This window comes from Narcine bancroftii, chromosome 9 (assembly GCF_036971445.1).
Source record: "Narcine bancroftii isolate sNarBan1 chromosome 9, sNarBan1.hap1, whole genome shotgun sequence".
Taxonomy (NCBI): Eukaryota; Metazoa; Chordata; class Chondrichthyes; order Torpediniformes; family Narcinidae; genus Narcine; species Narcine bancroftii.
The window spans coordinates 105222273-105239943 of record NC_091477.1 but is presented as its reverse complement, the minus strand read 5'-3'; the positions used below and the strand labels follow the sequence as shown (position 1 = coordinate 105239943).

Here is a 17671-nt window from a genome sequence, read left to right as displayed (position 1 = left end):
GAGAGAGAAGCCAGGTTCATTTTTTATAGTATGCATATTAGTACTAAGTAGTAGAGATAAAGCTTCTATAGATTTAGATAATGTGTCCAGAGAATTGGAAAAACTCAGTCATTTGGAAACAGAACAAAACTGTCTGGGAAATGTAAGCTGTAGTGATCGACATGATGGGTTTGTCAATTTGAAAAGGCTGTCAAAAAAACATAATAAAGAAATTAACAAATACTTTGCAATTCTCTTCTGTATGGACCAATGCAGAAAGGATGCGAACAACTGCGAGGCTGCAACATGATGAATAAAAGAAACAGTTTATATACATTAACTAAGAGAGAAAAAAACACGTCTATCACAGAATACATTCAAGCTTCATTAACATAAGAAATAGAAGCAACAGGAGGATTTTTATTCTTCATGCCTGCTCCACCATGCATCAAAATGACCAATGATCTTTTACCTCAGAGCCACTTTCCAATGTCCTTTGAATTCCTTAATATCTAAAAATCATGTGATAAATATGTATATTCAGTAACTGAGCCTCCATTGTCCTCGGGGTCAGACATTCAAGTGTGAGATAGATTTGTCACCAATGACTCTCAAAATCATCTACAGCTGTTCTTGGAGAGGATGCTGGCTGGTTACATCATTGCCTGGTCTGGAGGTGCCAATGCTCAAGACAAGGAAAAACTCCAGAGGGTTGTTAACTCGGCCTGCGACATCACGGACACCACACTTCATTGGGGATATTTACAAGAGGTGATCTCTTAAGAAAGCAGCCTCTATCCTCAAGGACCCCCACCGCCCAGACTTTGCTCTCTTCACTCTGCCATCATCTGGAAAAAGGTACAGGAGCCTGAAGATGAGCACTCGGCGGCACAAGGACAGCTTCTTCCCTGCTGCCATCAGATGAGTGAACCAAAGACATTGCCTTGACTTTTTATTCACTATTGTCATTTAAAGCAGTTTATTTGAATGTTTGCACTGCAATTCTGCCTCAAAATGACCTGTTTTGTGACTTGTTCATGACAATAAATTCTGATTCTGACAATCACTATCCAAAGTTCAAAAAGTCAGGTACATTTCTTACAGAATAAAGGATGGCAAGAATGATCCTAGGAAAGAAGGAAACAGAACTGTTAGCCAAACACTGAAGAAGGGAAAATGATGAAAAATGCAGTAACAGAATGCCTAGAAAGGAAAATCAAGTTGACTAATCTGCTGAAGCTCTTTGAGAATATGACAAATAAATGAGGAAGAACCAGTATGCGTTCTGTGGGTAGGTTTTAAGGATTCCACAAGGATGTAGAATAATAGTTTTCAAACTAACCCCCTAAACTCACATTCCACTTTAAGTAATCCCTCGGCCATAAGTGATTAGTAAGGGATTGCTTAAGGTGGGATATGAGTGGAAAGGGAAGGCTGAGAACCACTGCTCTAGACCCAATTCTTACTGAAATATTTTGCTTGAGAAAAATTGCCATTGGCCCGCCTCAACTGCAGCTTATATTTAATATGCTATTGCCAGTCTTGGTTCCTATATTTTGTTTGTGGATTGGGCCACACTATTCTCCGTTGGTTGCTCGCATTATTGCTTGTTTTTGTGATTATTGTAGTTTTAGTTTCTCTTTTACGCTCTTTTTGTACTCTTATGCTTGTTTAGTCTCGTGTCTGACAGCCTGTGACCAAGGGGTGGAATGTAATGGAAGATTCTAACTGTGTTTTTCACTTTTGCAGCCTTTGGTTTTGCAAGGCTGAGAACCTGCTTGTGTTTTAGAATCAGCAGACATAAGCTAAATTCCACCGAGGGGCCAGAGATGCAGTTATCTGACGAAAGGACACCTGTGTACCAAGAACATTTAATCTTCCTGCTTGTTTTGGTCACAGACTGTCAGAGGCCTAGACTTGATGCAAAATAAACCATTGTATTCAAAGTGATAAGCTGAAAATTATGTTATTCGATTGAAGCTGAGCATGCTAGCTTGCTCGCTTATCTTTCTTGCTGTGCTGGGAATAGGTGCTTGGGTAAGCAGTTTTTGGGTAATATAAGCCATGGTCCCGCTGCTGAAGTTTGAGACTCTCCGAGAGGTGGCAAAATCTCTCAGCAAGAAGAACTTCTAGAGTCCAGCCAACGTCCCGGTCGGGGGAGGTGGAGAAGCTGCTACTGGCGCCCTGACAACCTACTAAAAAGTGTGCAGTTGTTGCCTCACTTCGGCAGTTGGGACCAGTCCAGGCGTTGATAAGTATAGTTGGGAAGGGTTTGTATATTGTAGTTTGAAATCAGCTTTTAAATTTGTAATAAACATTTGTATAAACTGAACTGCTCTCGGTGTGTGTGTCTATTTTCTTTTGGTAGCTCAAACACTGTGACCAATCTAAAACGAACAAAATGAGAGGTATAAGTTTACCCAAGACAATTTGTTAATTCAAAACAAAGAGAAGGGTCAGATTTAATACACAACACAGATTTCAGTCATAAAGTGTTCTTTATTGGAAAATAGCACAAGACAGATAAATAATGCAATATTCTTTCTGATCTAAACATAAACTCCATGAAAAAAAAGTTGTAGTATTTTTTTCATTAAAATTAAAGTAAAAAGTGAAAATAAATGATAAAGATCAATGACAATGGAATGTCAGAAATTGGGCAAAACCATTTATTTATAGCCAACAGACTAAATGATTTTAAGTCTACCACAATATATTCACAAAACAACATTTACAATATTCACAATTATTAAAACTAAGGTAGCAGAAATGCATTGAAGCAGTATACATTACATAACAGTCCCATTCTGACTTTAAAAATATGCTATTTTTTTCTGAGAAAATAACCAAAAATAGAGTAATTCTTCCCTGAAATAACAATATCCCATTGTCAGGGATTAACACGAAACACTGTCCTATTTGTATTTTTTCAAAATTGTGTTAATTTCTTTAGAATAAAGCATGCCATACCTTCCAAATAAACAAATGAGTGCAATGCAGATCTCATAAAGTGATTTTTGTATTTCGAAAGCTTGAATTGTCTCTGCGAAGGAAGAATAAAGAACACATTATGCTACACTTTGCAATTATATCTCTGTATGAGATTTTTATTACACATATAAACTACTAAATTACAAATATTCAGGCATTAGTAAGGCATGGAATTAAATCTGTGAGATTTTAATTACAAGTATTAACAAGTATTTGAAATGCATGGAGTTTTTAAATGGTTAAAATATGAAATTTTCAAATATTTGACATCTATTATTTAGGTTGTTTAGAAATTACAGAACATTAATTAAATGTAATTGCTACTTGAAGATTTTCTTGATAACATAATTTCTTCCATTCGCAGTATTACAAGTTGACAAAATGATAATTTAACTATACTGTAAATTTTGAACAATAGTCATCTACAAATCAAAATCACACCTTATTCTAGAGTGTTACTATTAGAAGTTAGTAACATGCCATGCCAGACTATAAAACTGAATGAATCCTTCAGAATCAAGCTGATTATAAATAAAGTTTCAAATTTCCATGTAGAATTATCTAACCAATATTATATACAAAACTATTGCATGAAGATGTTAAAACTACCTATGTAGCAATAATAGAGCAAGACACTTGCATAATGGAATCCAGCTGCTGAGGTGCAATTTCATCATGACTTCAGGCTTTTGGATTACTGGTCTACCGCTGTCCCCTAACATTACTAATCTAGTGGTATTGGTCCTACTACCTTTTATCGGTTTAAGATTAAATTGCACATTAATTTTTAAATGTTCAGAGGACTGCTGTCGTCTTAGCTCTTTCATTTCATTTTTAAACCTAAGAAAATTTATTTTATGGAAACACAATTAGAGTTTATGTTGTGCATTTAATCTAACGTTTAATGACAGATTTAACAGTACAATTATGTTTTTAATTTGGCTTATTTAAATGTTGGATAATACAACTATTGAATAATAGCTTTTTCAACTTTCTGATGGTTTACTAAAATTGTGACAAATTTACCTCTTAATGTAGCTGGGCCAAAGTAATGATAAGTCTGCAAGGAACAATTGCCAATAAGTTGCAGAAATTAAAAAAAAATTCAACTTGAATTCTTAAGTATATTCATCAGTACTGCACGATATTGTTGCAAAGTACCTGTAGATTTCCTGAACTGTGATTATTGCTGTTCAAAAGTTTGATAAGTGTCAGCCTGGCAGAATTCTTGAAATGATGGCCTTCAGAAATCATTCCAGTTTATTGGCGTTAAGATGTGGAAAGGTTTCATTATTGTGATTTTTATGAAATCCTTTTTTTTAAATTTGTTTTCCAGAGCATGTTATTGCTATTTCTCTCCATTTTGGATTACTCTACAGGGAAATGTTCTGAAGTTCTTGAATGTGCAGATTTCGATCTTTGTTTATAGTTCACAATCATGTTTATGGTACTGATTTTAAATTGTATTTCCATGCACTTTCGCATTTCTTTCATTATAATCTTCAAATAATTATTGTTTAAGTGTAAATCCATAGTATGAATGTAATTAAGATCATTCTATTCTTGGGTACCTGGAAATATGTTTAAAAAATAATTTCAGATTTCATTTTATTCCTTAAATATCCATCCTTTTTCAAAGTCAAATAAGAATTGAATTGGGCAAAGAATGAGAAGCTGGAAATTGCTGTGAATTTGCAGCGTTGGCTTTGCGAATGATGCTCATATACCATGAATATACTATGAATGAAGTTTGAAAATTGTAGGAACCAAAACATAGAAGGTGAGTAGAAGTTTACAAGTAACAAGTTACCTTGCAATCTGCTGCCATGGAAACATGAGTCACTAAAAAGAAATGGGTAACACAAGGCTAACCCTTAAAGAACTCAGAATCAAATGTAATATTATTGACCCACAGTTCGCTCATACAAAATCTATTGCAAGCCAAATATTAAACTTAATTGTTTATTGTCAGCGTTCCAAGATATGGTGAAAAACACAGATAAAATTGCCACAAGCCAACAAAAGACTGCAATAATCATGTCATCTGATTGATTTGCAAATCAAATCACGAAGTCCAGTTTCATTTTTTTGGTCACCAATCAATCACAGCTGCCAGAAAACAGGAGAGAACAAATGGAAGATTAAGCCTCAATACTTTAGAAAGTGGAAGATTGCAATACTTAACAAAAGCATTGCAAAAATCTTCAGTGATTATGAATTTCTGCCCATAGAAGACAATAGAAGTGTTTACAGTAGATTAACAACATCTGCTCCATCTAAGATTTGATAAATTATGAAACTCTCAACATCAACAGCCACAGAAGTAAATATATTATACTTTTTGTGTTTGCCTTACTTTCACATTAACTAGACCACCTTGTCGCTTTGCCATATTTTCAAGGAAGCCAGAACTATGACACAATTCCTGTCCTCTATCAGCTACCCAATAGAAAATTCATTCCAATAAATGTACAGAAAATACAGTGAGGTTAGGCTGATGTTTCAGATCCATGACTACTTATTTCCAGTGATCTGTTCTTACTTCAGATTTTCAGCATTTCCAGTTTTATGTTCTGATTTCTTATTTTGAATTCATTGAGAACTTTGCTTTAAAAACAGGATACGGATTTACAGGAAAATCTTAATTATTCATATTTCAAATATCAACAAGTTAAATGATTTACACAAATTCAATTCATTATTGTAATGATTTTAAGTGAAATGCTACTGGCTGCTCTGAATTTACTTTCACTTGCAGTCACCAGAGTACTAAGTACATTAAAAAAAATCAAACTTGCTTTCTATGTCAACATCATCTTTGTAAATAGTGGCTAATGTTTCATTGCTAAATAGAAGAATTTATTTCAACTTTTGTTTTGCTTTGACCAATGAACCAATACCCTACAAATATACCAATTAACCTACAATACCCATATATTTTTGAAGGGTGGGAGGAATCCAGAGAACCTGGAGAAAACCCACACAGACACGAGAAGAACACACAGACTTCTTACAGGCAATGGCAGATTCAAATCCGGGTCGCTGGCGCTGTAATAGTTTTGCACTAACTGCTACACTAACCGTGCCACCTGCTTAAATAAATAGGAGCTCACCTGATGATCACTTATAATGATTAAGATGATTTAAATACCCATCATCCTGAATATTTTTGAAAAACTTTCAGAGCTAAATAAAGATATAAAAGTTGATGGTCACAAAAGACATTGGAAAACAAAACAAATCGCAATATTATAAAAAATCTGATGGATTTGCCATTATATTTCCTGACATATTTCATTCCACATACTTATCAGTTCATTACTTGTCCCACTTGAAAATATTTGACGAATGTTCCGTTCAGATGAAATTATATGATCCTGTACTTCATGAATTACAGTAGACCCAAGACACCATCTTCAGCTCAATTTTCTATTGCTGTTGGTATGAGTTCCATTGCTTTTTGCTTTGTTGTGAGTATCCCATCAAGTATCATACATAATCTCTACATTGCCAGAACAAACATCAAGTGGTAACAGCACAATGAAATCTTAGAGAGTGAAATGGAAAATTGCCTAATTTGTTTGGTAGATTTATTAAATATTTCACAACATATTACTTCAAATTATAACCTAGACTAGTGGCTCTCAACTTTTTTCTTTCCACTCACATACCACTTTAAGTAATCCCTATGCCATAAGTGCTCTGTGATTAGTAAGGGATTGCTTAAGGTGGTATAGGAGTGAGAAGGGAAGGTTGAGAATCACTGCTCTAGCCCCAATTGTTACTGAAATATTTTGCTTGAGAAAAATGGCTATTGGCCCATTTCCTTTGGAGTTATGAAACCATGCACATAATGAGTCCATTAGGTTAAAACAGTGGTTTTCAACCTTTTTCTTTTCACTCACATGCCACTTTAAGCAACCCCTTACTAATCAGAGTACTATGGCACAGGGAATACTTAAAGTGGTATGTGAGTGGAAAGAAAAAGGTTGAGAACCACAGATCTAGATTTAATAGGTTTAATATGAAGAAAAATCTGCAGAATAACAAAGGAAATATCAATTGTGAGATGAACTGTTCCGATGAATAGCATATTACCTCAAATTTGCTACTCATGGCTCTGGAGTTACCTGCTGCCTTTCGGTCTGACAAAAGGACAGCAATACCTCCTATAAGCTTTGAGAACCACTTCATCTGAAAAAAGAACATAAGAAATAGGAGCAGGAGTAGGCCATCTGGCCCATCAAACTTGCTCCACCATTCAATGAGATCATGGCTGATCTGATGACAGGCTCATCTCCTCCTACCTGCCTTTTCCCTATTTCCCTACTATGTAAAAATCTATCCAATCTTGTCTTAAATATATTCTAAGGTCACCACCACTGCTTCAAAGGGCAGAGAATTCCATAGATTCAGCACTCTCTGGGAAATGTAGAATCTCCTCATCTCCATCCTAAATTTACTACCCTGAATATTGAGGCTATGTCCTCCTAGTTCTAGTCTCACCTACCAGTGGAAACCCTAACCTTAATCTCTATTTTACCTATACTTTTCATAACATTATATGTTTCTACAAGATCCCCTCTCATTCTTCTGAATTCCAACGAGTAAAGTCCCAGATGATTCAATCTCTCCTCAAAGGCTAACACCCTCAACTCTAGAATCAAACTGGTGAACTTCCTCTGCACTGCCTCCAAAACAAGTATATCGTTCCTCAAGCAAGGAGACCAGATGCTGCCTCACCAGTACCCTGTACAATTGCAGCATAATCTCCCTGCTTTTAAGTTCAATCCCTCCACCAATGAAGGACAACATTCCATGTGTCTTCTTGATAGTCTGCTGCACGTGCAAACCAACCTTTTGCGATTCATGTTCAAGCACTCCCAAGTCCTTACGAACAGCAGCATGTGGCAATTGCTACCATTTAAATAATGATCTGATCTTCTACTTTCCTATCCAAAGTGAAAACCTTACATTTATCAACACTGTACTCCATCTGCCAGAACCTTGCCACTCACTTAACTATCTCTATCTCCCTGAAGACTCTCCATACCCTCTGCAAAATTTGCTTTTCCTCTCAATGTAGTATCAGCGGCAAATTTACACTCTGTCCCCTCTTCCCCAGATCGTTAAACGCCAAATGTATGGGGTTGATAGGAGTAAAATACAAAACTTCTTGTACACCATTCCAGTTTCTTGAGTAAATATTGATGCAAAAAAAACTGTTTAAGATCTTCCCCATCTAGTTAAGCTCCACACATAGATGACCACTCTGATCTTCTAAGCGACCAAGTTTGTCCCTTGCTATCCTTTTACTCTTAACATACTTGTAGAAACCCTTCGGGTTTTCCTTCATTTTTTCTGCCAAAGTAGCCTCATGTCTTCTTTTTGCCTTCCTGATTTCCTTTTAAGTATTTTCTTACATTTTCTACACACTTCTAGAACCTCATTTGCTCCTTGTTGCCTATACCTGCTATACACCTCCCTCTTCCTCTTTACCAGATTGCTAATATCCCTTGAAAACCAAGGTTCCCTATGCCTGTTAACTTTGCCTTAAATCCTGACAGAAACAATGCAAACTCTGCACTTACAAAATTTTGCTTTTGAAGGCCTTCCACTTACTGAACACATACTTGCCAGAAAAACAACATCCCAATCCACGCTTCCTAGATCTGTTCTCATTTCCACAAAATTGGCCTTTCTCCAATTTAGAATCTCAACTCAATGACCGACTGTTCCATATCTATAATTAACTTGAAACTAATGACATTATGGTTACTGAACCCAAAATGTTCACCTACACATATTTCTGTCACCTGACCTTGTCTGGTTCCCTAATAGGAGATTAAGCATTGCATCCTTTCTCATTGGTACCTCTATATATTGATGACACTAAATTGAGTGGAAAAGCAAATTGTGCAGAGGATATGGAAAATCTGCAGAGAGATATACACAGGTTAAGTAAGTGGCAAGGTTCTGGCAGATGGAGTAGAACGTTGACAAATGTAAGGTTATCCACTTTGAAAGGAAGAATGGAAGATCACAATATTATTTAAATAGCATTCAATGGCAGCATACTGAGGGTCTTGGGAGTGTTTGTGCATGAATCGCAATAGGTTGGTTCATAGGGGCAGTAGGCTATCAAGAAGGCAAATGGAATGTTGGCCTTCATTGCTAGAGGTAGTGAATTTAGGAGCTGCAATTGTACAAGGTACTGGTGACACTGAATCTGGAGTACTGTGTGCAGTTCTGATCTCCATAATTGAAGAAGGATGTACTGGCTTTGGAGGCATTGTAGAGAAGGTTCACCAGGTTGATTCCAGGGATGAAGAGGTTGGCCTATGAGGAGAGATTGAGTGGTCTGGAACCGTACTCACTGGAATTTAGAAGAACGAGAGGCAATTTTATAGAAACATAAAATTATGAAAAGCATAGACAAGATTGAGTATGTTGTTTCCATTGGTAGGAGAGACCAGAACTAGGGGACAAAGCCTCAAGATAATAAATTTGGGATAGAGATGAGGTGAAACTGCTTTTCTCAGAGGGTGGTGAATCTGTGGAATTCGCTTCCCATTGACGCAGTGGAGAAAACTTCAGGAAATATATTGAAGATAAGGTTGGATAGATTTCTACATAGTAAGGGAATTAAAGGATATGGGGAAAGGCAGGTGGGTGGAGATGAGCCATTCAACAAATCAGCCATGATCACATTGAATGGTGGAGCAGGCTTGAGAGACTGGATGGCCTATCCTGGTCCTATTTCTTATGTTCTTAAGTCTGGGCTACTCAGTTCAGTAAAAAATAAAATCAAAGCTGTGTGTTCTCTTTACTCACTCAAGCACATACACCTCTGGTGAGGTGCTGGCTAAGCACTGGTAACACCAGTTGAATCTTTAAAACCATCCTATTCAGAAGAGAAGAAAAATATTTGAGTCCATGGCTTCCATCTTATAAAATGTCTCCATCAATACTCGTTGCTATCAAAGAATTTAAATTTAGACAGTCTTTCTGGCCCACAAGCCATACTCCCCAAATACACTAATTTACCTACAATCCCCATACATTTTAAAGGTGGGAGAAACACGTGAAGTAAACACATAGACACAGGGAGAATGTATCGACTCTTTACAGGTAGTGCTGGTTTCAAACCCTGGTCATTGGCACTGCAATAGCATTGCACTAACTGCTATACATCCAAATAAACCAAACTTTGTAATTGCAGCTGTAAATAGCTTTAATTTTTCATTGATAAAAGTAAACATTTTCATAGCTTCGCACTTCATAAAAATGATAAAGATACTCAAATATAAACAAATTAAAATGATAATAAATGATTAATAAATGAATAATAATAATGAATTCAAAGAAAGTTTATCTCCTTCCATGGTTATTCGAAGAATGATAACCATCTCCTCGTACACTTGGATATTACGACATATGACATCATAGTAACTCTACAAAACAACCATCTTTCTTAAAGGGGAAGTCATAAAATAACCACAAATCACAAAGACAAAGTTTTAACCTTTACAAATATTTCAACCTCAGTTGAAATATCTAGCTGAGCTACTGAGAAAGCCTTGGGTTAAAAATGAGGTTTAAAAAAAGCACTAATGAGATTAATTGGCCTTGCAAACTAAAATAACACTGCAAAGCTAGATTTCATTACAACAGTTTCAAGAACATAATGTGTATGGGGAAGATGCCGAAAGTGGAAGAATTAAGTTTATAAAGCAGTTGTAATAACGTCAGGCTATCCAAAGAAACTTTCTATCCAATAAAGTACCTTTGAAGTTTAGTCATTTTTGCAACTAAGGAAGTGTGAATTAAACCCCTTGTATCTGTTCCTCACAAGCAGATAATGGTTTAAGAGGCAGTGTTTTGCTATTTATGATGTGGCTGATTCCTTTCCTTATGTCAGGTGCCAGTTGTCATGGATCTCCAGCAGAACAAAGTGATGAAACAGGCTGAGCAGCCAGTCAGTCTGAAGATTTCTTACAGACAGCAAATAAGTTTAAAAAATGCCTTTAAACTATGACTTTATAAACCAGAAAATAAAGACTGGAACATGTATGAGAAAGTTAAAACTTTAAAAACAAGCATACATGGATTTTGAATCATTACTGATAGAATAGTAATCTGCCCACACACCAATTTACTTCTGAAAAGAAGCACAATTTTTAACCAGAAAAAATAATTTTATACCATTAAAAATATCTAAACCTATGGTAAAGTGTAATATTTCTAGTTTAAAAAGTCTGCAGACGTTGTGGTCAAGTGCAATGCATAAATGTGCTGGAGAAACTCAGCAGGTCAAGCAGGAAGCAAAGGGTAACCAACTTTTCGGGTCTGGCCCTTCATCAGGTAAAATCAAAACCAGGCAGGAACCTGAATAAAAAGATGTTTGGGGGTGGAGGAGGAGAGAAAGGGGTATGAGAAAGAGCATAGGGTAACAGACTAAATCCAACTAGGATCCAATTGTTCTTTTATTACAAAACCACTATGAAGGTGCGTGATCTATTGAGGCTATTTTTTCTTGGCAGATTAATATTTGTAACATAATGAAGTAGAATCATTCAGTTTCTGAAAGTACGCAGCCACAAAGCCTTTAAAAAGTTAGAATTTATCTGCATCTTCTCTCATCTCAGAAATTTGATTTGGATTACTTTCCATGGCAGAAAACATTTATCTTGATTGAAATGAACCCATCATCATTGAAAAGAGGCCAATGCTTTTTCTCAGAATCATCCTGATACTTGTGGGGTATTGATCTTGAAATGTAACAGCAAATTGAAGGTATTATTTACAGCTGCAATGCTTTTAGATGGAAAGTTTCAGAATTTTGGTTGACTGGCACACCTAAGGAATGTATTTTTTTTATAAAGTGCGGGTCATTGCAATGCCAGCTATTTGAATATTGGTGTGCAAATTCAGGAGCTGAAGAAAACTGCTGAAGAAAACCCTTGTAGATTAAAGTGTGGAGATTGAAGTGATGGGAGTTTATTACATATGAGGTATCAATGAACAAAACTGCTCAGAACCTGATACCACCTCAGCAACGAAGTTGTTCATCTCATGAATCACGAGGTAAATAACCAAAAGATACATGGTGACCATTTCTGTAGTAGGACAAGAAATAATTTCTATGGAGATGAGATCTAAAACTTGAAACTGTATGAGGCTTCTGAGGTAGTAGCACTCAGATGCTTTAAGGTAGCTACAAATATCTGCACAAAGGATGGGAAATGTTTGTAGGACATAGGTAAGAGATTGAATTTTTGCAGAGATTATAGTTGAAATTCTAATCAAGAGGAAAGCCTTCAAGATATCAATTTCTGAACGATTCCAGGGTCATGTCCTACTTCAAGACATGATAATAGGTTTGAGCTGAAGCTCAGCTATTAATGGCAAAATGGACTCAAATGGTTAAACCTATCAAATAACCAGCTACAAGGGATAAAAGCTTTACATTATTGTTAAAATCTTTGGTGAATGGCCCTTTTCAAAATGGGTTAGGGCTTCTATCCCAAATGTAAATAATACCATACAATACTCTATATGTAATGGTTACATGTAAAAAGAATGCGTTGATAATGCTTTTAAGAAAATACGTATTACTTACAGATCAGTGAAATGGATGTACCTGCTCCTCATTGGAGAGTCTGTTGTCAACTGGCAGCTGTGGTGAGGTATTTGTTGTATTCAATATGGAGACAAAGTTTTTCAGGCTTTCCAATTTTTCTCCTAGTTTCAAGTAACACACCTGTGTCAAGGCCAGTGTTAATGAAATGACTTGAGGCCTATGATTCGCATACTCACTTTGTTTCTCTTCCTTCCATCACGAAATCTGGGTTTGATCCTGGCACGAAGGGAGATTAAATGGTGGACATAAGGAAAGTGGTGGAGAGTTTTAAATCGGTCAGCTGCTCATTCTTGAAACAGAGCAAATAGGCCATATATTCTTTGACTTCCCTCCTGTGCATTCTACTCACATTAACCAATGTTCCTACTTGTACACCTGCCTTATATAAATACACACACACACACACACACACACACACACACACATATATTAGAAGGAAACAGGTACAGCCAGAAAAGTGCAGACACTCTAGCATCATATACAAAGTAGAGAGCAATCAAATATTTTAGCGGAATAAGTTGTGTATTAGATTTGCTAAAAAGGGTAGCATTTAACCAAGATAGCCCTGAAAAATTTGTCTTGACCCAGTTATCTAGTTTTAAAAACCACTGTTTCACTAATTCTGCCCATGTTACTTTACTGTATGTAAAATCAACAGAGAATCTGATGTGAAATCTTACAAGTAAATGTAAATAGCGAGGGACCAGGAAGCAATCAAGTACATGTATGATTCCCAAAACATCAAGTTTAAAAAATTGGCACAATAACAATTTGAAAAATTAATAAAACTTCACAATGTTTTTTGATTATCAATTGAAGTGTTTCTGACCAGCATTTGAAGGTTCCAAAATAATTAAAAATTGATTTATTCTGAGCATCTCAATAGCATTAGAACCTCAAAGAAAAGCAATCTTGAATCGGTATTCTCTAATTCCATGAAATGTTTAAAAAGTGGATGAAGTTCAGATATTCTTATTTTCGAACAATTATCTAGATGATACAATTGACAAAAAAATTTCTATACAAATGCCATTTTAAGCCAATTGTTTAAATAAACAAATTATTCAATATCATTTCACAACTGTGTGAAAGGGAAGTTATCAAAGATGCTTTCATGGCTCACCAAAAACACGGTAACAATGTTAAAAATCAGTCATCCTCAGGATCATCAAGGGTGATAGAATGGGAAAGCCATAAAAGCTTGTGGCTTAAAATTTGCATTGAAGCAATGGTGTTTCATGCTGACTTGAAACATTTCCCAACACAGATCTCGTGAACTCTGTGCTAAGAATTACTTCTTTTTATAAGGCGGCTGCCATTAGCGGCTGCATTGATATCGTTGGGTGAGCAGCTAAGCACAATGAAGAATCTTAGACAGGAAACATTTTTTTTAAACATTGAGAAGAGTGCAAGAAAGATTTGAATAAAATATCAAAAATAATAAACTAATTATTTAAGTCTCCTTCATTTTTAAAGATTGAAATAAAGAAAATACAATACACAAAGACAAAATTAGCTTCGTATAAGACCAGATTTTATGGCAAGCAACAATGATAGCTTATGGCCCTGCTCATAGCCCTCATGTAATTAAATACAAGATTTTCATGCTACATTCTAGTGAGAGAACTTTGCCAAGATCAAAAATTGACATTTGAACACTATTAAACTACATTCATCGCACATGGTATGGTGTACAGAATCATCGATACCAAATTTGGGATTTTCTTGTTAAATCACATGTGAATATCTTATTATTGTTATCAGTTTCATGAAGTAATGAAGACAAATAATGATAGGCTTGTTCTCATTATTTTTATCAATTTTGGCATAAATCCAATTCAAACATTTCATATATTATTAATCTTTGCCTATTATAGGAGCTAATTGGGTTGAACCAAGTACAGCCAGTGTTTTTGGGTGATATAGAGGGAAACTCTCAGAAAGGAAATAATAAAATATTACTTTCAAACTTAGGAGTGGGTATATGTATTTGTACTGTCCACGATCAACCAAGCTTTTTATCTCTTTCAGTTTTGGTTTCTTCTAACATTTAATATAAAGTACATGATTATTGGGTGATACAATGTCCATTTTGGGCTGTGAGCACCAGCAACATATTTGCTAATCATGCAAAAGCCACAATGTACAATCATTTTAGCTATGAAACAATAATATGCTTTAGCCCAGTTATAGGACATGGTTATCCTTTACTGACAACATTTTTCCATTTCCCCATAAATGGTTCCATGATTTCTAGAGTAAGAGAGCATTCGTACCAAGTTAGTTGCAGTTTTTTTTTAAATTGAGGCTGTTTTCCATCATGAAGCCAATTAGGATCATGAAATTCTCCTTCCAAATACTGCTTGTCCTTTCAGCTTTACTCAAGTTTTTTTCTGACATCATTTCACCGAATTTGTACCATCCAGAACTACATTCAAAACATCCTAACTACTATGTTCATAATATATTTAAGCTTCTATTCAATGATTCAAAATATATTTTTCGCTGGTAGTTTACTTACAAGAAGACCAGAAGACAGATTAAAAATGACATTCAAAGCAACACACGTGGTTATTTTTGCACCTCATATTCTTCAGGTTGGCAATTAGAAATGGATGACACACAAGAAAATGAAACCACTCCATCGGTTTGATTGAAGAAATGTGGAGTGAACAGAAGAATGAAAACATCAATGCGTGTCTGTTAAATCTGTTCATTTTACCATCTCAGTTTCAGACCCCACTGATATGAATGTGCAATACTGAGTTCCTTTTTGTTATTTGCTTTTTTCTTTCAGCAAATGATCCAATTTGAGTATTTTTGTGCAATTACATTTAAAATTTTGAAGTCAACATCCAATTAGCATCAAGCAATTTTGTTAACAGAGAATACTCACTTGATACTGTCAGTGTGAGTCTTGTATTCCATTATGGTATTAGGTGGTAAATTTAGAACACGTCGCAATGTGTCTCGTATGCGTGCTGTTGTAGCTTGGTCACTAGCAGTTTTATTCCATATTGAAATAATATCTTCCTAAACATAAAAGAGAATTCTGAGTGAGTTCTGGCAATCTCTCATTGGCAACAGTGTCAAGCTGCATATAACCATCTGAATCCAAACAAGCAGAAATTTACCTTTATAAAGCACCATTAATAAAATAAAGGATCGAAATTTTCATTGCAGGAGTGAACATCGAACCACAGCTGGGGTAGTCAGCGTGGCTTTGTGAACAGTAGGCCGTGCCTCACAAGCCTAATTGAGTTTTTTGAGGAGGTAATAAAAGAAAATGATGAAGGTAGAGTGGTAGATGTGGTCTATATGGATTTTAATAATGCATTGACAAGGTCCACCATGGTAGGCTCATCTAGAAAGTCGTGAGGTATGGGATCCATGGAACCTTGGCTACGTGTATTCAGAATTGGTTTGACAATTGGTCTGCAGAAAGCAGAGGGTAGTAGTGGTTGGAACATATTCCCCTGGAGGCCAGTGACAAGTGGAATTTTGTAGGGATTTGTTCTGCTCTTTGTGATTTTTATAAATGACCTGGATACATATGTAGAAGGATTCAGTAGTAAGTTTGGAGGTGTTGGGGATAATGTAGAAGTTGATCAAAGGTTACGTCAACTTTATCCACTTTGCTCCCAACTTCCACCCAGACTTCAAATTTGCTTGGTCCATCTCGAGCAATATTCTCCCTTTTCTTGATCTCTCTGCCTCCATCTTGAGGGACAAACTCTCGACAGACATCTTCTACAAACCCATCAACTCCCACAGCTACCTCAACTACACCTCTTCACACAGTGTCCCCAGTAAGGATTTCATTCCTTTCTCTAAATTCCTCCATCTTCATCACATCTGCTCCCAGGAAGAGGTCTTCCATGCCAGATCATTAGAGACATCCACCTCCTTCAAAGAAAATGGCTTCTCCTCTTCCACCATCAACTCGGGCCTCATTTGCATATCCTCCACTACCCATGCATCTGCCTTGGCTCCCTCTGTCCCCACATGAAATAAGAACAGGATTCCCCTTGCCCCTTCTATAGTCCAACATATCATCCTCCACCATTTCTTCCACCTACAATGTGACCCCACCACATTCTCCTCTCCTTCCCTCTCTGCCTTCCACAGGGATTGCTCCCTCTGCAACTCCCTCATCCACTCCTCCCTCCCTACTAATCACTCCCTTGGCACCTGCCTGCAGATGATGCTCCATTTGCATCCACACCTCCCTTCTAACCATCATTTGGGGTCCCAAACAGTCCTTCTAAGTGTGGCAACACTTTACTTGTGAATCTGCAGGCTCCTGTTGTGGTCTCCTCTGCATTGGAAAGACTGGATGCAGACTGGGAGATTGCTTCATTAAGCATCTCAACTCTGAATTCCACAGTAGCATGGATCTCCCAGTGGCCAGTGACTTCAATTACCTACTCCATTCCCTTGCTGACATGTCTGTCCATTGTCTCATGCACTATGAGATTGAGACCATTTGCAAATTGGAGAAACAACACCTCATATTCTGCCTAGGTACCCTCCAAATGGATGACATTGACGCTGACCTCTCCTGCTTAGGCCTCCCCTTCTTATTTTTATCTATGTCTCCTGTTCTCTAATTCTGTCACTCTCTTTCCTTTTCCTTTCACAGAGCCAAAAATCAATTCTCAACTTTCCACTCTCCTGTCCTCTTATCTATTTAACATCTTTAGTCGGTTGGTCTTCATTCCTTCCCCTCCCATTGTTCCCTTTTTCCTTAGCTTTTGAATTCAGATGCCTATCTCTCTTTTTTCACTCCTACCTTGAGGATGGACTCAGGCCCAAAACGTCAATAATATATCTTTAACTCCTATGGACTCTGTGAGACTGGCTGAGTTCTTCCAGGATTTCTGTATTTTTACTACAAAATCACAGCATTTGCAGACTTTATTGTTTCACAAGATATAGACAGGATGCAGAGTTGAGGGGAAAAGTGGCAGATGGAGTGTGAAGTGATGCATATTGGAAGGTTAAACTTGAAGGCAGAGTGCATGGCTAATGGCAGGATTCTTAACAGTGTGAAAGATT

General features: G+C 36.5%; 1 protein-coding gene across 10 annotated transcripts in view; it reads right to left on the bottom strand.

Moving 5' to 3' along the window:
- Positions 1 to 2980: 2980 nt before the first annotated feature.
- The window catches only part of eif4e2 (eukaryotic translation initiation factor 4E family member 2), a 36642-nt gene continuing 21951 nt past the window's right edge, over positions 2981 to 17671 (bottom strand). For 2 of the 10 annotated variants that reach the window (XM_069897157.1, XM_069897154.1), the window contains 4 exons: positions 15510 to 15646; positions 12790 to 12829; positions 12593 to 12733; positions 2981 to 3022 (listed from right to left, as the gene is read on the bottom strand). In XM_069897157.1, coding sequence (XP_069753258.1) covers positions 12596 to 12733; positions 12790 to 12829; positions 15510 to 15646 — 315 coding nt within the window. In that variant the 3' untranslated portion in view covers positions 2981 to 3022; positions 12593 to 12595. Of the gene's footprint in view, positions 3023 to 6277; positions 6473 to 12592; positions 12734 to 12789; positions 12830 to 14404; positions 15205 to 15509; positions 15647 to 17671 lie in introns of those variants that run through there. The other 8 variants (XR_011344263.1, XR_011344264.1, XR_011344265.1 and 5 more) reach the window with 8 other exon arrangements.